The sequence below is a fragment of the Oncorhynchus mykiss genome, chromosome 24, assembly GCF_057628025.1.
Source record: "Oncorhynchus mykiss isolate SJ-2025 chromosome 24, ASM5762802v1, whole genome shotgun sequence".
NCBI lineage: Eukaryota > Metazoa > Chordata > Actinopteri > Salmoniformes > Salmonidae > Oncorhynchus > Oncorhynchus mykiss.
This window is the reverse complement of record NC_143045.1, coordinates 46,726,047-46,748,721: the sequence shown is the minus strand read 5'-3', so window position 1 is coordinate 46,748,721 and position 22,675 is coordinate 46,726,047. Positions and strand designations below refer to the sequence as shown.

The window sequence follows — 22,675 nt, the reverse complement described above, 5'->3', positions numbered from 1 at the left end:
CTAGTGTTAGGCTGCTGTTATCACTGTGTTGAGGCTTGTGTCTAAAGTCTATTGTTAGGCTGACCTTTGCTTCTTTTGTTGATCTCAATATATTTGTTATTAGTTGTCCTCAGGGAACTCCACCCCACCATTCAGCTGAAAAGGTGGCGCAGGGAATTCAAAAATATTATTTAGAAATATTCAACTTTCACACATTAACAAGTCCAATACCTCAAATGAAAGATAAACATCTTGTTCATCTACCCATCATGTCCGATTTTTTTTTTTTTACAGTGAAAACACAACTTATATTTATGTTAGACCACCACCAAATCAAAGGGAAAACGCAGCCATTTTTTCCAGACAAAGATAGAGTCACCAAAGCAGGATTAGAGATAAAATGAATAACTAACCTTTTGAAAATCTTCATCAGATGACACTCATATGACATGTTACACAATACATTTATGTTTTGTTCGATAATATGCATTTTATATCCATAAATCTCGGGTTACATTGACGCCATGTTTAGAACTGCCTCTAAAATATCCTGAGGAATTACAGAAAGCTACGCCAGATAACTGAAATACTCATCATAAACTTTGACTAAAGATACATGTTCTACATATAACGAAAGATACATTGGTTCTTAATGCAACCGCTGTGTCAGATTTTTAAAAAATGTTACGGAAAAAGCCTAACATTGCAATAATCTGAGACGGCGCTCAGACGTAAAAGTATTTCTCCGCCATGTTGGAGTCAACAGAAATACGAAATTACATCATAAATATTCCCTTACCTTTGATGATCTTTCATCAGAATGTAGTGCAAGGAGTCCTAGTTCCACAATAAATCGTTGTTTTGTTCCATAATGTCCAATACTAGTGTCCAGGTAGCTGCATTTGCTATCACTTTCAGCTCACATGCCCAAAAACTGACTGCTGGTCCAGGATAACTCGCATGAAAACTTCCAAAAGATATATTTCAGGTTGAATAAACTGGTCAAACTAAGTAGAGAATCAATCTTGAGGGTGTTATTATCATATATATCCAATAATGTTCCAACCGGATCATACATTTTCAGCTGGAGCCAAATGGAACGGCGGTAGCACCCACACAGAAATGCGCCACAGGAAAATGGCATTCTGTCGGGACACTGACTATTTCCCCTCCCATTCGGTCAAAGTTCACAGCAAATGGGGGCGGCAGGGTAGCCTAGAGCGTTGGACTAGTAACCAGAAGGTTGCAAGTTCAAACCCCCGAGCTGACAAGGTACAAATCTGTCGTTCTGCCCGTGAACAGGCAGTTAACCCACTGTTCCTAGGCCGTCATTGAAAATAAGAATTTGTTCTTAACTGACTTGCCTGGTTAAATAAAGGTAAAAAAAAATATTTAAAAAAATGCTCCATTCCACTTTCTACTGAATGAGGACATCTAGTGGAAGGCGTAGGAAGTGCTACCAGATCCATATCTTGTTGGGAAAGGAGGGGGCGATGACGCCACATTCAGAATATCAGTTCTTGTTTTGAAGATTGCCTGCCCTATGAGTTCTCACAGTTTTAGAAACTTCAGAGTGTTTTCTATATTAGCAATCTAGGACAGAGTAGGATGCAGTTCACTATGGGCACGCAATTCATCCAAAGTGAAAATACTGCCCCCTATCCTCAACAAGATAAGACTATTTTGTTCACTTTGTCCATTATGCAATTCCTCTTGTACTATGGTTTGTTCAGTGGCTAGTCTAGTGTAATGCTGATGTTTGTTCCTTTCTATTGTTTGAGCAAATCCACTGTTTTGTAGTTGTCCCTTATTTCATAATGCGGTAGCTAGTATTACTCATGGTATTATTTTGTTCATTGTCTCTCTATGCATTGCCCCTGGTTAGTAGTAGAAGGCTACCTGGTTAGTAGGGGTATCCCTGTAGAATAATGAAGGCAATGTACTTTGTTATTGATGAGTAGTGGTGTTCTCATGTTTGTACTATGCTGTGACTACATGTAACATAGTCCCTAACAATTACAGGTCCACAGGGGATATATTCATATAGGTTGATAGTTGCTGGCCTTACATGTATGTATCGTGTCCATTATATCCACTACAACTAGTTTCCTAGTAACTGTCATGCATAGCATTTGCAAGATGGCTGTGCCAATTTGACTTTGAAAACTGAGCATTATAAACAATCATTTTGCAAGGTGACTGAAAAGTCCGTTACCAGTCAAGATGACTAGTATTACCAATCTAGTTACTTGAAATACACAGTTTGTCCTAAATCAGAGTATAATGTGTGGTAGAGAAAGCTGAATAGATGTCTGTCCAAATACTATAGAACCACTATACTGTAGAACACTATGGGATAATCACTATACTTTAGACCACTATGGGAGCACCACAATACTGTAGAGCACAATGGAGCACCACTACACAACTATACTGTAGACCACTATGGGAGCACCACTATACTGTAGACAACTATGGGAGCACCACTATACTGTAGAGCACTATTGTGTCACCACTATACTGAAGAGCACTATTGTGTCACCACTATACTGTAGAGCACTATGGGAGCATCACTCTACTGTAGACCACTATGGGAGCACCACTATACTGTATATCACTTATAGGAGCACCACTATACTGTAGAGCACTATGGGAGCACCACTACGCCACTATACTGTAGAGCACTATGGGGGCACCACTATACTGTAGACCACTATGGGAGCAGCACTACACCACTTTACTATATATAACTATCGGAGCACCACTATACTGTAGATCACTATGGGAGCACCACTACACTGTAGAGCACTATGGGAACACCACTTTACTGTAAACCACTATGGGAGCACCACTATACTGTAGAGCACTATGGGAGCACCACTATACTGTAGACCACTATCGGAGCACCACTACACCACTATACTATATATCACCATGGGAGGATCACTACACCACTATACTGTAGACCACTATGGGAACACCACTATAATGTAGAGCACTATGGGAGCACCACTATACTATACATCACTATGGGAGCAGCACTATACTTTAGACCTCTATCGGAGCACCAGTATACCACTATACTGCGGCTGTCCATGTCTATAACCTTCAAATCAAATCAAATCAAATGTTATTGGTCACATACACATGGATAGCAAATGTTATTGCGAGTGTAGCGAAATGCCCCAGCATATTCCTACTAATATCACCGTGCCAAAACTGAATTTTATTTCTAACTTCACTTTTGCATTTGTAAAAGGTTGAAGCGAGGATCATTTGGTGAGTTAAGGATCAAAGGACATGGTTTAGTAGGATGTCAGTTTTGCTCTGAAGGGAGGGGAAGGGGAGCGCGAGGAAGGTGGTGGGGGGTTATTGCATATGATGTATGGATAGTTCTATCTGTAATGATATGCCAGTGAATAAATGGTCTCAAGCATAGTCAGCTTCAGTCAATATAATCTCCCAGTAAAGGTGTTCATTAATCTTACCGGGCTGTGGCTAATCATGTCCATCTACTTGAGCCCACGTCTCACCTGCTTACAGTATGTTATTTTAATTAATGTTTCACACTGATGTCCACAGCCAGCAGGTAGGCAGGCAGGCAAGCAGGTGGGCAAGCAGGCAGGCAGTTAGGCTGCTAGGTAGGCAGTTAGGCTGCTAGGCTAGCAGTTAGGATGCTAGGCAGACAGATAGGCTGCTAGGCAGGCAGGCAAACAGTTAGGCAAGCAGTTAGGCATGCATTTAGGCTGATAGGTAGGCTGGCAGGCAAGCAGTTAGGCTGCTAGGCAAGCAGTTAGGCTGCTAGGCAGACAGTTAGGCTACTAGGCAGGCAGTTAGGGTGCTAGGCAGGCAGTTATGCTAACAGGCATGCAGTTAGGCTGCTAGGCAGGCAGTTAGGCTACTAGGCAGGCAGTTAGGGTGCTAGGCAGGCAGTTATGCTAACAGGCATGCAGTTAGGCTGCTAGGCAGGCAGTTAGGCTGCTAGGCAGGCAGTTAGTCTGCTAGGTAGGCAGTTAGGCTGCTAGGCAGGCAGTCTGGCTGCTAGGCAGGAAGTTATGCTAATAGGCAAGCAGTTAGGCTGCTAGGTAGGCAGCTAGGCTGCTACGCAGGCAGTTATGCTTCTAGGCAGGCAGGCAAGCAGTTAGACAGGCAGGCAGGCAAGTAGTTAGGCAGGTAAGCAGTTAGGCTGCTAGGCAGGCAGGCAAGCAGTTATGCAGGCAGACAAGCAGTTAGGCTGCTAGGTAGGCAGTTAGGCTGCTAAGAAGGCAGTCTGGCAGGCAAGCAGTTAGGTTGCTAGGCAAGCAGTTATGCTGCTAGGTAGGCAGTTAGACTGCTAGGTAGGCAAGCAGTTAGGCTGCTAGGCAGGCAGTTAGGCTGCTATTTAGGCAGTTAGGCTGCTATGTAGGCAGTTAGGCTGCTAGGCTTGCAGTTAGGCTGCTAGGCAGGCAGGCAAGCAGTTAGCAGTCTGGCAGGCAAGCAGTTAGGCAGTCTGGCAGGCAAGCAGTTAGGCTGCTAGGGAGGCAGTTAGGCTGCTAGGCAAGCAGTTATTCTGCTAGGTAGGCAGTTAGACTGCTAGGTAGGCAGTTAGGCTGCTAGGCAAGCAGTTATGCTGCTAGGTAGGCAGTTAGGCTGCTAGGTATGCAGTTAGGCTGCTAGGCAGGCAGGCAAGCAGTTAGGCAAGCAGTTAGGCATGCAGTTAGGCTGATAGGTAGGCTGGCAGGCAAGCAGTTAGGCAACTAGGCAAGCAATTAGGCTGCAAGGCAGACAGTTAGGCTACTAGGCAAGCAGTTAGGCTGCTAGGCAGGCAGGCAAGCAGTTAGGCAGGCAGGCAGACAGGCAAGCAGTTAGGCAGTCTGGCAGGCAAGCAGTTAGGTTGCTAGGTAGGCAGGCGGGGGAGCAGTTAGGCTGGTAGGTAGGCAGTTAGGCTGCTAGGTAGGCAGTTAGGCTGCTAGGCAGGCAGTTATGCTGCTAGGCAAGCAGTTAGGCAGGCAAGCAGTTAGGATGCTAGGCAAGCAGTTAGGCTGCTAGGCAAGCAGTTAAGCAGACAAGCAGATAGACAGGCAGGCAGGGAAGCAGTTAGGCAGACACGGAAGCAGTTAGGCTGCCAGGCAGGCAGTTAGGCTGCTAGGTGGGCAGTTAGGCAGGCAAGCAGTTAGGCTGCTAGACAAGCAGTTAGGCAGACAAGCAGTTAGGCAGGCAGGCAGGGAAGCAGTTAGGCAGGCAGGGAAGCAGTTAGGCTGCTAGGTAGGCAGTTAGCTGCCAGGCAGGCAGTTAGGCTGCTAGGCCAGGCAGTTAGGCTGCTAGGCAGGCAGCGAGGCTGCTAGGAATGCTGCTGGGCTTGCAGTTAGGCTGCTAGGCAGGCAAGCAGGCAAGCAGTTAGGCAGGCAGGCAGGCAGGCAAGCAGTTAGATTGGCTTGCAGACAAGCAGTTAGGCTGCTAGGTAGGCAGGCAGGGGAGCAGTTAGGCTGCTAGGTAGGCAATTAGGCTGCTAGGGCTAGGCAGGCAGTTAGGCTGCTAGGCAAGCAGTTAGGCAGGCAAGCAGTTAGGCTGCTAGGTAGGCAGTTAGGCAGGCAAGCAGTTAGGCTGCTAGGTAAGCAGTTAGGCAGACAAGCAGTTAGGCAGGCAGGCAGACAAGCAGTTAGGCAGGCAAGCAGTTAGTCTGCTAGGTAGGCAGTTAGGCTGCTAGGCAGGCAGTCTGGCTGCTAGGCAGGAAGTTATGCTAATAGGCAAGCAGTTAGGCTGCTAGGTAGGCAGCTAGGCTGCTACGCAGGCAGTTATGCTTCTAGGCAGGCAGGCAAGCAGTTAGACAGGCAGGCAGGCAAGTAGTTAGGCAGGTAAGCAGTTAGGCTGCTAGGCAGGCAGGCAAGCAGTTATGCAGGCAGACAAGCAGTTAGGCTGCTAGGTAGGCAGTTAGGCTGCTAAGAAGGCAGTCTGGCAGGCAAGCAGTTAGGTTGCTAGGCAAGCAGTTATGCTGCTAGGTAGGCAGTTAGACTGCTAGGTAGGCAAGCAGTTAGGCTGCTAGGCAGGCAGTTAGGCTGCTATTTAGGCAGTTAGGCTGCTATGTAGGCAGTTAGGCTGCTAGGCTTGCAGTTAGGCTGCTAGGCAGGCAGGCAAGCAGTTAGCAGTCTGGCAGGCAAGCAGTTAGGCAGTCTGGCAGGCAAGCAGTTAGGCTGCTAGGGAGGCAGTTAGGCTGCTAGGCAAGCAGTTATTCTGCTAGGTAGGCAGTTAGACTGCTAGGTAGGCAGTTAGGCTGCTAGGCAAGCAGTTATGCTGCTAGGTAGGCAGTTAGGCTGCTAGGTATGCAGTTAGGCTGCTAGGCAGGCAGGCAAGCAGTTAGGCAAGCAGTTAGGCATGCAGTTAGGCTGATAGGTAGGCTGGCAGGCAAGCAGTTAGGCAACTAGGCAAGCAATTAGGCTGCAAGGCAGACAGTTAGGCTACTAGGCAAGCAGTTAGGCTGCTAGGCAGGCAGGCAAGCAGTTAGGCAGGCAGGCAGACAGGCAAGCAGTTAGGCAGTCTGGCAGGCAAGCAGTTAGGTTGCTAGGTAGGCAGGCGGGGGAGCAGTTAGGCTGGTAGGTAGGCAGTTAGGCTGCTAGGTAGGCAGTTAGGCTGCTAGGCAGGCAGTTATGCTGCTAGGCAAGCAGTTAGGCAGGCAAGCAGTTAGGATGCTAGGCAAGCAGTTAGGCTGCTAGGCAAGCAGTTAAGCAGACAAGCAGATAGACAGGCAGGCAGGGAAGCAGTTAGGCAGACACGGAAGCAGTTAGGCTGCCAGGCAGGCAGTTAGGCTGCTAGGTGGGCAGTTAGGCAGGCAAGCAGTTAGGCTGCTAGACAAGCAGTTAGGCAGACAAGCAGTTAGGCAGGCAGGCAGGGAAGCAGTTAGGCAGGCAGGGAAGCAGTTAGGCTGCTAGGTAGGCAGTTAGCTGCCAGGCAGGCAGTTAGGCTGCTAGGCCAGGCAGTTAGGCTGCTAGGCAGGCAGCGAGGCTGCTAGGAATGCTGCTGGGCTTGCAGTTAGGCTGCTAGGCAGGCAAGCAGTTAGGCAGGCAGGTAGGCAGGCAAGCAGTTAGATTGGCTTGCAGACAAGCAGTTAGGCTGCTAGGTAGGCAGGCAGGGGAGCAGTTAGGCTGCTAGGTAGGCAATTAGGCTGCTAGGGCTAGGCAGGCAGTTAGGCTGCTAGGCAAGCAGTTAGGCAGGCAAGCAGTTAGGCTGCTAGGTAGGCAGTTAGGCAGGCAAGCAGTTAGGCTGCTAGGTAAGCAGTTAGGCAGACAAGCAGTTAGGCAGGCAGGCAGACAAGCAGTTAGGCAGGCAGGGAAGCAGTTAGGCTGCTAGGTAGGCTGGCAGACAAGCAGTTAGGCTGCTAGGTAGGCAGTTATGCTGCTATGTAGGCAGTTAGGCTACTAGGCAAGCAGTTAGGCTGCTAGGCTTGCAGTTAGGCTGCTAGGCAGGCAGGCAAGCAGTTAGGCAGGCAGACAGGCAAGCAGTTAGGCAGGCTGGCAGGCAAGTAGTTAGGTTGCTAGGTAGGCAGGCAGGCAAGCAGTTTGGCTGCTAGGTAGGCAGTCAGGCAAGCAGTTAGGCTGCTAGGTAGGCAGTTAGGCTGCTAGGCAAGCAGTTAGGCTGCTAGGCAGGCAGTTATGCTGCTAGGCAAGCAGTTGGGCTGCTAGGTAGGCAGGCAGGAAGTTAGGCTGCTAGGCAAGCAGTTAGGCTGCTAGGCAGGCAGGCAAGCAGTTAGGCTGCTAGTTAGGCAGTTAGGCTGCTAGGCAGGCAGGCAAGCTGTTAGGCAGGCAATAAGTTAGGCAGAGTTTTTATTTGTTTATTTATATACTTTTTTTAATTAACTAGGCAAGTCAGTTAAGAACACAATTGTATTTACAATGGTGGCCTACACTGGCCAAACCCGGACGACACTGGGCTAATTGTGTGCCGCCCTATGGGACGCCCAATCACATCCGGTTGTGATACAGAATGGATTCAAAACAGGGTGTCTGTAGTGGCACCTCTAGCACTGAGATGCAGTGCCTTAGACTGCTGCCCCACTCGGAAGCCCAGGTAAGCCAAGGTTTAATAATTGTCTCTGTGACTCTGTCTGATGCATCCACAGAATCTCTACTGTTGGACTCAGCTCTGATGTGTACTACCGTTCAAACGTTTGGGGTCACTTAGAAATGTCCTTGTTTTTGAAAGAAAAGCAAAACAAATGTGTCCATTAAAATAACATCAAATGGATCAGAAATACAGTGTAGACATTGTTAATGTTGTAAACAAGTACAGTGGCCCATTATCAGCAACCATCACTCCTGTGTTACAATGGCACGTTGTTTTAGCTAATCCAAGTTGATCATTTTCAAAGGCTAATTGATCATTAGAAAAACCTTTTTGCAATTATGTTAGCACAGCTGAAAACTGTAAAACTAGCCGCCTTTAGATTAATTGAGTTTCTGGAGCATCAGCATTTGTGGGTTCGATTACAGCCTCAAAATGGCCACAAACAAATAACTTTCTTCTGAAACTCTTCAGTCTATTCTTGTTCTGAGAAATGAAGGCTATTCTATGTGAGAAATTGCCAAGAAACTGAAGATCTCTTACAACGCTTTGTACTACTCCCTTCACAGAACAGCGCAAACTGGCTATAACCAGAGTAGAAAGAGGAGTGGGAGGCCCCGGTGCACAACTGAGAAAGAGGAGATGCTCATTAGAGTGTCTAGTTTGAGAAACAGACACCTCACAAGTCCTCAACTGGCAGCTTCATTAAATAGTACCCGCAAAACACTAGTCTCAACGTCAACAGTGAAGAGGTGACTCCAGGATGCTGGCCTTCTAGGCAGAGTTGCAAAGAATGAGCCATATCTCAGACTGGCCAATAAAAATAGAAGATTAAGGTGGGAAAAATAACAAACACTGGACAGAGGAACTCTGTCTAGAAGGCCAGCATCCCGGAGTCGCCTCTTCACTGTTGACATTGAGACTGGTGTTTTGCGGGCGCTATTTAATGAAGTTGTCAGTTAGCTCTGTGTGCAGCAGGTAACTAATTGGCTCCTGTTCAAATAACAAATTCTCTGCTTATCCACTGTCAAACGCAAAGACATCTTTAATTTTAAATAGATTCTCGCTCGCCCTTCCTCGTTCAAGTTTCCTGGTATATGAATTACCCACTGCATGTTGATTAAGCCTTAATGCAATTATGAAGATGTAGAGTAATGGTCTACTTTACATTTTCAGAGAGCGGTAGTTTTTTTCCAGAGCAGACAGCAGCTCACCGTTATGATCCCTGGGTAAACAATCTGATCAACCTTTCAGTCAGTTTGATTAGACAGTCTGATCAACCTTTCAGTCAGTTTGATTAGACAGTCTGATCAACCTTTCATTCAGTTTGATTAGACAGTCTGATCAACCTTTCAGCCAGTTTGATTAGACAGTCTGATCAACCTTTCAGTCAGTTTGATTAGACAGTCTGATCAACCTTTCAGTCAGTTTGATTAGATAATCTGATCAACCTTTCAGTCAGTTTGATTAGATATTCTCTCAACCGCTCATTCTTTGCAGTCTTTTCCCCCCTGCATGCAGTATCGTTATTTTTTTTCTTCTAATTTACTTTCATTGTTATCCTCTGTAGCTCAGTTGGTAGAGCATGGGGTTTTCAACACCAGAATAGTGGGTTCAATTCCTGGGACTACCTATACGTAAGATAGATGCTTGGGTTAAAGTGTTTTTCTAAATGGCATATATATTTATTATATATGATATTATTTCCACTCGTACAAACATAGTGGCTTGTTTTGTTTTTCTTTATTGATGTGTCAGAACTGACTTTTTCAAATGGACTTGAATCTAAAAATAATGTTACATTCGATTAATTCAATTATCAAAACAATCCTTAACTTAATTAGCTAAAAGGGTCACCTTTTACTAAGGTTTTTTGTAAATCTCTTCTGGTGAACCGTGATTTATTCCATTGTGTTGTTCAAGTGGAGTATGGTTGGGGAGTCGAAGTGTGCTGATACTGCTGTGCTATGATGCTGTGTTGCTACCATGCTGTGTTGCTACTACGCTGTGTTGTCATGTGGTGTTTCTACCATGTTGTGTTTCTACCATGCTGTGTTGTCATGTGGTGTTTCTACCATGCTGTGTTGTCATGTGGTGTTTCTACCATGTTGTGTTGCTACCATGCTGTGTTGTCATGTGGTGTTTCTACCATGTTGTGTTGTCATGTGGTGTTTCTACCATGTTGTGTTGCTACCATGCTGTGTTGTCATGTGGTGTTTCTACCATGTTGTGTTGCTACTATGCTGTGTTGTCATGTGGTGTTTCTACCATGTTGTGTTGCTACCATGCTGTGTTGTCATGTGGTGTTTCTACCATGCTGTGTTGTCATGTGGTGTTTCTACCATGCTGTGTTGCTACTACTCTGTTGTCATGTGGTGTTTCTACCATGCTGTGTTGTCATGTGGTGTTTCTACCATGTTGTGTTTCTACCATACTGTGTTGTCATGTGGTGTTTCTACCATGCTGTGTTGTCATGTGGTGTTTCTACCATGTTGTGTTGCTACCATGCTGTGTTGTCATGTGGTGTTTCTACCATGTTGTGTTTCTACCATGCTGTGTTGTCATGTGGTGTTTCTACCATGTTGTGTTGCTACCATGCTGTGTTGTCATGTGGTGTTCCTACCATGTGGTGTTTCTACCATGTGGTGTTTCTACCATGTGGTGTTTCTACCATGCTGTGTTGTCATGTGGTGTTTCTACCATGTTGTGTTTCTACCATGCTGTGTTGTCATGTTGTGTTGCTACTACGCTGTGTTGTCATGTGGTGTTTCTACCATGTTGTGTTTCTACCATGCTGTGTTGTCATGTTGTGTTTCTACCATGCTGTGTTGTCATGTGGTGTTTCTACCATGTTGTGTTTCTACCATGCTGTGTTGTCATGTGGTGTTTCTACCATGTTGTGTTGCTACCATGCTGTGTTGTCATGTGGTGTTCCTACCATGTGGTGTTTCTACCATGTGGTGTTTCTACCATGTGGTGTTTCTATCATGCTGTGTTGTCATGTGGTGTTTCTACCATGTTGTGTTTCTACCATGCTGTGTTGTCATGTTGTGTTGCTACTACGCTGTGTTGTCATGTGGTGTTTCTACCATGTTGTGTTTCTACCATGCTGTGTTGTCATGTGGTGTTTCTACCATGCTGTGTTGTCATGTGGTGTTTCTACCATGCTGTGTTGTCATGTGGTGTTTCTACCATGCTGTGTTGTCATGTGGTGTTTCTACCATGTTGTGTTGCTACCATGCTGTGTTGCTACTACGCTGTGTTGTCATGTTGTGTTTCTACCATGTTGTGTTTCTACCATGCTGTGTTGTCATGTGGTGTTTCTACCATGCTGTGTTGCTACTACGCTGTGTTGTCATGTTGTGTTTCTACCATGTTGTGTTTCTACCATGCTGTGTTGTCATGTGGTGTTTCTACCATGCTATGTTGTCATGTGGTGTTTCTACCATGTTGTGTTGCTACCATGCTGTGTTGTCATGTGGTGTTTCTACCATGTTGTGTTGTCATGTGGTGTTTCTACCATGTTGTGTTGCTACCATGCTGTGTTGTCATGTGGTGTTTCTACCATGTTGTGTTGCTACTATGCTGTGTTGTCATGTGGTGTTTCTACCATGTTGTGTTGCTACCATGCTGTGTTGTCATGTGGTGTTTCTACCATGCTGTGTTGTCATGTGGTGTTTCTACCATGCTGTGTTGCTACTACTCTGTTGTCATGTGGTGTTTCTACCATGCTGTGTTGTCATGTGGTGTTTCTACCATGTTGTGTTTCTACCATACTGTGTTGTCATGTGGTGTTTCTACCATGCTGTGTTGTCATGTGGTGTTTCTACCATGTTGTGTTGCTACCATGCTGTGTTGTCATGTGGTGTTTCTACCATGTTGTGTTTCTACCATGCTGTGTTGTCATGTGGTGTTTCTACCATGTTGTGTTGCTACCATGCTGTGTTGTCATGTGGTGTTCCTACCATGTGGTGTTTCTACCATGTGGTGTTTCTACCATGTGGTGTTTCTACCATGCTGTGTTGTCATGTGGTGTTTCTACCATGTTGTGTTTCTACCATGCTGTGTTGTAATGTTGTGTTGCTACTACGCTGTGTTGTCATGTGGTGTTTCTACCATGTTGTGTTTCTACCATGCTGTGTTGTCATGTTGTGTTTCTACCATGCTGTGTTGTCATGTGGTGTTTCTACCATGTTGTGTTTCTACCATGCTGTGTTGTCATGTGGTGTTTCTACCATGTTGTGTTGCTACCATGCTGTGTTGTCATGTGGTGTTCCTACCATGTGGTGTTTCTACCATGTGGTGTTTCTACCATGTGGTGTTTCTATCATGCTGTGTTGTCATGTGGTGTTTCTACCATGTTGTGTTTCTACCATGCTGTGTTGTCATGTTGTGTTGCTACTACGCTGTGTTGTCATGTGGTGTTTCTACCATGTTGTGTTTCTACCATGATGTGTTGTCATGTGGTGTTTCTACCATGCTGTGTTGTCATGTGGTGTTTCTACCATGCTGTGTTGTCATGTGGTGTTTCTACCATGCTGTGTTGTCATGTGGTGTTTCTACCATGTTGTGTTGCTACCATGCTGTGTTGCTACTACGCTGTGTTGTCATGTTGTGTTTCTACCATGTTGTGTTTCTACCATGCTGTGTTGTCATGTGGTGTTTCTACCATGCTGTGTTGCTACTACGCTGTGTTGTCATGTTGTGTTTCTACCATGTTGTGTTTCTACCATGCTGTGTTGTCATGTGGTGTTTCTACCATGCTGTGTTGCTACTACGCTGTGTTGTCATGTTGTGTTTCTACCATGTTGTGTTTCTACCATGCTGTGTTGTCATGTGGTGTTTCTACCATGCTGTGTTGCTACTACGCTGTGTTGTCATGTGGTGTTTCTACCATGTTGTGTTTCTACCATGCTGTGTTGTCATGTGGTGTTTCTACCATGCTGTGTTGTCATGTTGTGTTTCTACCATGCTGTGTTGTCATGTGGTGTTTCTACCATGTTGTGTTTCTACCATGCTGTGTTGTCATGTGGTGTTTCTACCATGCTGTTTTGTCATGTGGTGTTTCTACCATGTTGTGTTTCTACCATGCTGTGTTGTCATGTGGTGTTTCTACCATGCTGTGTTGTCATGTGGTGTTTCTACCATGCTGTGTTGTCATGTTGTGTTTCTACCATGCTGTGTTGTCATGTGGTGTATCTACCATGCTGTGTTGCTACTACGCTGTGTTGTCATGTTGTGTTTCTACCATGCTGTGTTGTCATGTGGTGTTTCTACCATGTTGTGTTGCTACTACGCTGTGTTGTCATGTGGTGTTTCTACCATGTTGTGTTGCTACCATGCTGTGTTGTCATGTGGTGTTTCTACCATGCTGTGTTGTCATGTGGTGTTTCTACCATGCTGTGTTGCTACTACGCTGTGTTGTCATGTGGTGTTTCTACCATGCTGTGTTGTCATGTGGTGTTTCTACCATGTTGTGTTTCTACCATACTGTGTTGTCATGTGGTGTTTCTACCATGCTGTGTTGTCATGTGGTGTTTCTACCATGTTGTGTTGCTACCATGCTGTGTTGTCATGTGGTGTTTCTACCATGTTGTGTTTCTACCATGCTGTGTTGTCATGTGGTGTTTCTACCATGTTGTGTTGCTACCATGCTGTGTTGTCATGTGGTGTTCCTACCATGTGGTGTTTCTACCATGTGGTGTTTCTACCATGTGGTGTTTCTACCATGCTGTGTTGTCATGTGGTGTTTCTACCATGTTGTGTTTCTACCATGCTGTGTTGTCATGTGGTGTTCCTACCATGTGGTGTTTCTACCATGTGGTGTTTCTACCATGCTGTGTTGTCATGTGGTGTTTCTACCATGTTGTGTTTCTACCATGCTGTGTTGTCATGTTGTGTTGCTACTACACTGTGTTGTCATGTGGTGTTTCTACCATGTTGTGTTTCTACCATGCTGTGTTGTCATGTGGTGTTTCTACCATGCTGTGTTGTCATGTGGTGTTTCTACCATGCTGTGTTGTCATGTGGTGTTTCTACCATGCTGTGTTGTTATGTGGTGTTTCTACCATGCTGTGTTGTCATGTGGTGTTTCTACCATGCTGTGTTGCTACCATGCTGTGTTGCTACTACGCTGTGTTGTCATGTTGTGTTTCTACCATGTTGTGTTTCTACCATGCTGTGTTGTCATGTGGTGTTTCTACCATGCTGTGTTGCTACTACGCTGTGTTGTCATGTTGTGTTTCTACCATGTTGTGTTTCTACCATGCTGTGTTGTCATGTGGTGTTTCTACCATGCTGTGTTGCTACTACGCTGTGTTGTCATGTGGTGTTTCTACCATGTTGTGTTTCTACCATGCTGTGTTGTCATGTGGTGTTTCTACCATGCTGTGTTGTCATGTTGTGTTTCTACCATGCTGTGTTGTCATGTGGTGTTTCTACCATGTTGTGTTTCTACCATGCTGTGTTGTCATGTGGTGTTTCTACCATGCTGTGTTGTCATGTGGTGTTTCTATCATGTTGTGTTTCTACCATGCTGTGTTGTCATGTGGTGTTTCTACCATGCTGTGTTGTCATGTTGTGTTTCTACCATGCTGTGTTGTCATGTGGTGTTTCTACCATGCTGTGTTGCTACTACGCTGTGTTGTCATGTTGTGTTTCTACCATGCTGTGTTGTCATGTGGTGTTTCTACCATGTTGTGTTGCTACTACGCTGTGTTGTCATGTGGTGTTTCTACCATGCTGTGTTGTCATGTGGTGTTTCTACCATGTTGTGTTGCTACCATGCTGTGTTGTCATGTGGTGTTTCTACCATGTTGTGTTGCTACTACGCTGTGTTGTCATGTGGTGTTTCTACCATGCTGTGTTGCTACTACGCTGTGTTGTCATGTTGTGTTTCTACCATGCTGTGTTGCTACTACGCTGTGTTGTCATGTGGTGTTTCTACCATGCTGTGTTGCTACTACGCTGTGTTGTCATGTGGTGTTTCTACCATGCTGTGTTGTCATGTGGTGTTTCTACCATGTTGTGTTTCTACCATGCTGTGTTGTCATGTGGTGTTTCTACCATGCTGTGTTGTCATGTGGTGTTTCTACCATGCTGTGTTGTCATGTGGTGTTTCTACCATGTTGTGTTTCTACCATGCTGTGTTGTCATGTGGTGTTTCTACCATGCTGTGTTGTCATGTGGTGTTTCTACCATGTGGTGTTTCTACCATGCTGTGTTGTTGTCTTAGGTCTCTCTTTATGTAGTGTTGTGGTGTCTCTATTGTCACGATGTGTGTTTTGTCTTACAATTGTATTTTTAATCCCAGCCCCAGTCCCCACAGGAGGCCTTTTACAGTGCCTTGCGAAAGTATTCGGCCCCCTTGAACTTTGCGACCTTTTGCCACATTTCAGGCTTCAAACATAGAGATATAAAACTGTATTTTTTTGTGAAGAATCAACAACAAGTGGGACCCAATCATGAAGTGGAACGACATTTATTGGATATTTCAAACTTTTTTAACAAATCAAAAACTGAAAAATTAGGCGTGCAAAATGATTCAGCCCCCTTAAGTTAATACTTTGTAGCGCCACCTTTTGCTGCGATTACAGCTGTAAGTCGCTTGGGGTATGTCTCTATCAGTTTTGCACATCGAGAGACTGAATTTTTTTCCCATTCCTCCTTGCAAAACAGCTCGAGCTCAGTGAGGTTGGATGGAGAGCATTTGTGAACAGCAGTTTTCAGTTCTTTCCACAGATTCTCAATTGGATTCAGGTCTGGACTTTGACTTGGCCATTCTAACACCTGGATATGTTTATTTTTGAACCATTCCATTGTAGATTTTGCTTTATGTTTTGGATCATTGTCTTGTTGGAAGACAAATCTCCGTCCCAGTCTCAGGTCTTTTGCAGACTCCATCAGGTTTTCTTCCAGAATGGTCCTGTATTTGGCTCCATCCATCTTCCCATCAATTTTAACCATCTTCCCTGTCCCTGCTGAAGAAAAGCAGGCCCAAACCATGATGCTGCCACCACCATGTTTGACAGTGGGGATGGTGTGTTCAGGGTGATGAGCTGTGTTGCTTTTACGCCAAACATAACGTTTTGCATTGTTGCCAAAAAGTTCAATTTTGGTTTCATCTGACCAGAGCACCTTCTTCCACATGTTTGGTGTGTCTCCCAGGTGGCTTGTGGCAAACTTTAAACGACACTTTTTATGGATATCTTTAAGAAATGGCTTTCTTCTTGCCACTCTTCCATAAAGGCCAGATTTGTGCAATATACGACTGATTGTTGTCCTATGGACAGAGTCTCCCACCTCAGCTGTAGATCTCTGCAGTTCATTCAGAGTGATCATGGGCCTCTTGGCTGCATCTCTGATCAGTCTTCTCCTTGTATGAGCTAAAAGTTTAGAGGGACGGCCAGGTCTTGGTAGATTTGCAGTGGTCTGATACTCCTTCCATTTCAATATTATCGCTTGCACAGTGCTCCTTGGGATGTTTAAAGCTTGGGAAATCTTTTTGTATCCAAATCCGGCTTTAAACTTCTTCACAACAGTATCTCGGACCTGCCTGGTGTGTTCCTTGTTCTTCATGATGCTCTCTGCGCTTTTAACGGACCTCTGAGACTATCACAGTGCAGGTGCATTTATACGGAGACTTGATTACACACAGGTGGATTGTATTTATCATCATTAGTCATTTAGGTCAACATTGGATCATTCAGAGATCCTCACTGAACTTCTGGAGAGAGTTTGCTGCACCGAAAGTAAAGGGGCCGAAATAATTTTGCACGCCCAATTTTTCAGTTTTTGAACTGTTAAAAAAGTTTGAAATATCCAATAAATGTTGTTCCACTTCATGATTGTGTCCCACTTGTTGTTGATTCTTCACAAAAAAATACAGTTTTATATTTTCATGTTTGAAGCCTGAAATGTGGCAAAAGGTCGCAAAGTTCAAGGGGGCCGAATACTTTCGCAAGGCACTGTACCTCTTGGTAGGCCTTCGTTGTAAATAATACTTTTTTTTTTTTTCTTGATTGACTTGCCTAGTTAAATAAAGGATCAAATATAACATTTCACTGAGCAGCCGTTACAAATACAGGCTGTAAAACAGTGATCTCTGAGGTCAATACAGAAAAGACCATACATGTGACTGGCGGAGGAGAGATGTGACTGGCGGAGGAGAGATGTGCCTGGCGGAGGAGAGATGTGCCTGGCGGAGGAGAGATGTGCCTGGCGGAGGAGAGATGTGACTGGTGGAGGAGAGATGTGACTGGCGGAGGAGAGATGTGATTGGTGAAGGAGAGATGTGCCTGGTGGAGGAGAGATGTGATTGGTGGAGGAGAGATGTGACTGGTGGAGGAGAGATGTGACTGGCGGATGAGAGATGTGACTGGCGGAGGAGAGATGTGACTGGCGGAGGAGAGATGTGCCTGGCGGAGGAGAGTTGTGATTGGTGGAGGAGAGATGTGACTGGTGATGTGCCTGTGGAGGAGAGATGTGACTGGTGATGATCCTGGTGGAGGAGAGATGTGACTGGTGGGGGAGAGATGTGATTGGTGGAGGAGAGATGTGCCTGGTGGAGGAGAGATGTGACTGGTGATGTGCCTGTTGGAGGAGAGATGTAACTGGTGGAGAAGAGATGTGCCTGGTGGAGGAGAGATGTGACTGGTGGAGGAGAGATGTCCCCGTCTGCCTGGGAAAGAAGTACTTCAATTATTTTATGACTGTTGTCAATCTCTCTAGAGAAATAAAATAATATCTACTTACTGCTAGTTGTGCCCACAAGGTATCAACAACATTCTGACCATATGGTCTCTGTCAGTTGTCAAACCTTCCCCACAGACTTTTTAGTGCACCAGCCAGACATTTTATGAATAGTTTTAATTGTTTAATGAGGCTTTGATAAATATCAGACTTTGGTATTCTCTTGTTGTTAAAGTAATCTTTGGAAGACCAAGTGAGCTGAGGCTATGGAAACATAATTTAAAATGATTGGATAGGCCAGACATCTGTAGTTTCCACTTAAAATGGATACATGCTGTTATACAACCCATTGTCAGGGCACAAGGCAAGACCCAGATGCAGACACAGGAGGCAGATGGTTTGAATCTTTGATATATCCAAAAGGGGTAGGCAAGAGAATGGTCATGGACAGGGAAAAAGTCAAAACCAGTTCAGAGGTCGAGTGAGTCGGGCAGGCTTGAGGTCAGGGCAGGCAGAATGGTCAGGCAGGTGGATTAAGTCCAAGAAACAGGCTCAACAGGGTCAAAACCGGGAGGACTAGAAAAATGGAATAGGAAAACCAGGAGCATGGGGAAAAACACTCTGGTTGACTTGGATACAAGACATACAAGACGAACTGGCACAGAGAGACAGGAAACACGGGGATAAATACACCAGGGATAACAAGTGACACCTGGAGGGGGTGGAGACAATAACAAGGACAGGTGAAACTGATCAGCGTGTAACGCACAGTATTTAGAAAAACTTTTTAGAAAAATATACACTGTATGTTGCACAGTGTCAGGTAAATAAGCCACTCAAATGTAACTCACTTCATATTCCCTCCTTCTATGTGTTGCAGATTTTTCCAAAACTGTAGCATGGAGGCAAGTATCATACGCAGCAGTGTTGAGAATGAAACCGGACAGCTCGTCGTCACTGCAAAGTTCACGGCCACAGCTTCGACACAGACATGACCACGGTGTAGGGATTTTGACGCCTGACTGGCCGGCATCCTTCTCCAACCATCACCTGTCTGCCCTCAGTCTGCTCAGCTCCCAGGAGGAATACAGTAGCCAAGGTCAGTCAGACCAACCCTAACCCTCAGTCTGTTCAGCTCCCAGGAGGAATACACTAGCAAGGTCAGACAGTCAGACAGACCTAACCCTCAGTCTGTTCAGCTCCCAGGAGGAATACACTAGCAAGGTCAGACAGTCAGTCAGTCAGACAGACCTAACACTCAGTCTGCTCAACTCCCAGGAGGAATACAGTAGCCAACATCAGTCAGTCCCTTACGAAAAAAGATTGCGGTCAGAGTGCAATATAACTGCAGTACACTGTAATATAATTGTAGTCAGAGTGCAGTATAACTGCAGTATTCAAATACTGCATCCAAAATTACAGCCTTTTCTTACTGCAGAAATGTTGTAGTGGACTGCAGTTACAGTGCAGTATAACTGCAGTTAAACTGCAGTACACTACAGTTATTCTGCTATTACTGTGCCCAAAATACCACAGTTGACTGCAGTTACTGTGCTTTCATCAGTTAGACCTGGCAGGAATACAATAGTTGTGGAATCTTCTAAATCAGAAAGATACCAGATCGTAAGGGTTTGCTTTGGAGTATTGCATTTGTTCCATTGTATTATACTATACTTTAGCCGCACCAAATCTATTTCTATAACTTTAACATAGTTTGATTGAGCTTTCCTGTCACAATGGAAACAATGGACTGGTCAAATCAAATGTATTTGTCACATGCTTGGTAAACAACAGGTGTAGACTAACAGTGAAATGCTTACAAGTCCATGAAATACAACCCCTTCCCATGGCAATCTAAATCAAATGCTAAAAGTTGTTTAATGATTTGAAATAATACATGAACCCGTCGAGGACCACTTTGAAAACAAGTGTTTTAATTAATGCATTTAAGCGCTATAGTCTGGTGCCCCAATGTACATGTTGTTGTATACTTCTGTTACCCAATTCATTTAAATTAAATTCACCTCTACAGGGTGAGAGTCAGATGTTACTACTACAGCTCTATTGGGGTGCTCCGTCCCTGTCTCTGCCTGCCCTTCAGACTGCATGGCCATGGATGCTTGGTTTGGCCCTTCAGACTGCATGGCCATGTATGCTTGGTTTGGCCCTCCAGACTGCATGGCCATGGATGCTTGGTTTGACCCTTCAGACTGCATGGCCATGGATGCTTGGTTTGGCCCTTCAGACTGCATGGCCATGGATGCTTGGTTTGGCCCTTCAGACTGCTTGGCCATGGATGCTTGGTTTGGCCCTTCAGACTGCATGGCCATGGATGCTTGGTTTGGCCCTTCAGACTGCATGGCCATGGATGCTTGGTTTGACCCTTCAGACTGCATGGCCATGGATGCTTGGTTTGGCCCTTCAGACAGCATGGCCATGGATGCTTGGTTTGGCCCTCCAGACTGCATGGCCATGGATGCTTGGTTTGGCCCTTCAGACTGCATGGCCATGGATGCTTGGTTTGACCCTTCAGACTGCATGGCCATGGATGCTTGGTTTGGACCTTCAGACTGCATGGCCATGGATGCTTGGTTTGACCCTGGGATGCATCCAGAATGGCATCCTGTTCCCTATATAGTGCACAAATTTGACAAATGCTCACTACTTTTTACCAGGGCTCTGGTCTAAAGGAGTACACTCAAAGGGGAATAGGGTGCCATTTCGGATGCATCCCCGGTCAGTCCGGAAATGAATCCCACCTATCCATCATAGGCTGTGGATAGTATGTAGTGACCCGGTTCCTGCCCTCTGTGAAATTGAGGGATCATGGCAATATCTGCCCCTCCCTGGACTCCCTGGACTCCCTGGACTCTTGTCACTGTAGGAAGAGAGAAGATGGATTTGTCAAAAAGGGAAGTATTTATTTCCAGAAGCCTAGGAGCCAGGGAGGCACACTGTGACTGACCACAGCTGGAACAAACACATGGTTTCTACATTGGTCTGTGACTGACTACAGCTGGAACAAACACATGGTTTCTACATTGGTCTGTGACTGACCACAGCTGGAACAAACACATGGTTTCTACATTGGTCTGTGACTGACCACAGCTGGAACAAACACGTGGTTTCTATATTGGTCTGTGACTGACTACAGCTGGAACAAACACATGGTTTCTATATTGGTCTGTGACTGACCACAGCTGGAACAAACACATGGTTTCTATATTGGTCTGTGACTGACTATAGCTGGAACAAACACATGGTTTCTATATTGGTCTGTGACTGACCACAGCTGGAATAAACACATGGTTTCTATATTGGTCTGTGACTGACCACAGCTGGAACAAACACATGGTTTCTATATTGGTCTGTGACTGACCACAGTTGGAACAAACACGTGGTTTCTATATTGGTCTGTGACTGACTACAGCTGGAACAAACACATGGTTTCTATATTGGTCTGTGACTGACTACAGCTGGAACAAACACATGGTTTCCATATTGGTCTGTGACTGACTATAGCTGGAACAAACACATGGTTTCTATATTGGTCTGTGACTGACTATAGCTGGAACAAACACATGGTTTCTATATTGGTCTGTGACTGACCACAGCTGGAACAAACACATGGTTTCTATATTGGTCTGTGACTGACCACAGCTGGAACAAACACATGGTTTCTATATTGGTCTGTGACTGACCACAGCTGGAACAAACACATGGTTTCTATATTGGTCTGTGACTGACCACAGCTGGAACAAACACGTGGTTTCTATATTGGTCTGTGACTGACTACAGCTGGAACAAACACATGGTTTCTATATTGGTCTGTGACTGACCACAGCTGGAACAAACACATGGTTTCTATATTGGTCTGTGACTGACTATAGCTGGAACAAACACATGGTTTCTATATTGGTCTGTGACTGACTATAGCTGGAACAAACACATGGTTTCTATATTGGTCTGTGACTGACTACAGCTGGAACAAACACACGGTTTCTATATTGGTCAGCTCCATCCTGTCCCAGATATATCCATGTTTCTGGAGAAGATAAAGACATGTCAATCTACTAATATTTTAACATTTTCCTACAAGATAGAACTGCCAAAGGGGGCGGAGTTGCAACTACTGCAGAGAGAGTCTGCAGAGTTTTGTCATACTATCCAGGTCTGTGCCCAAACAATTCGAGCTTCTACTTTTAAAAATACACCTTTCCAGAAACAAGTCTCTCAACATTGCCACTTTCTATAGACTTCAGCTGTACCTTGGACACAATATGTGAATTGATTGCCCCCATCTATCTTCAGAGTTGATACTGTTAGGTGTTATGCTTAACACCCAGGCCATCCTACAATCCAAGCTAGATGCCCTCAATCTCACACAAATTATCAAGGAACCTACCAGGTACAACCCTAAATCCGTAACCATCTTAGATATCATCCTGACCAACTTGCCCTCTAAATACAACTATGCTGTCTTCAACCAGTATCTCAGCGATCACTGCCTCTTTGCCTGCGTGTTTTCAACCAGGATCTCAGCTATCACTGCATCATTGTCTCCTGCCTTCTAGGATACAGGCCCGGGTATTCTGGAAGGATATTGACCTCATCCCGTCAGTAGAGGATGGTTGCTCTTTAAAAGTGCTTTCCTCTCCATCTTAGACCTGCACAAGGTCTACAAAAATATAGAACTAAGAACAGATATAGCCTTTGGTTCACCCCAGACCTGACTGCCCTTGACCAGCACAAAAATATCCTGTAGCGTTCTGCATTAGCATCGAATAGCCCCCGTGATATGCAACTTTTCAGGGAAGTCAGGAACCAATATACACAGCCAGTTAGGAAAGCTGAGGCTAGTTTTTTCAAACAGAAATCCTGTTAATGCAAATTAATTACTTAAAAATCATACAATGTGATTTTCTGGATTTTTGTTTTATATTCCGTCTCTCACAGTTTAAGTGTACCTATG

General features: G+C 45.1%; 1 protein-coding gene across 1 annotated transcript in view; it reads left to right on the top strand.

Annotated features, from left to right (window-relative positions):
- cntn5 (contactin 5) overlaps positions 1 to 22,675 on the top strand; it is a 559,219-nt gene that overhangs the window by 225,756 nt on the left and 310,788 nt on the right. Inside the window, exon 3 of the mRNA XM_090219183.1 lies at positions 18,584 to 18,802. Coding sequence (XP_090075309.1) covers positions 18,584 to 18,802 — 219 coding nt within the window. The remainder of the gene's footprint in view (positions 1 to 18,583; positions 18,803 to 22,675) is intronic.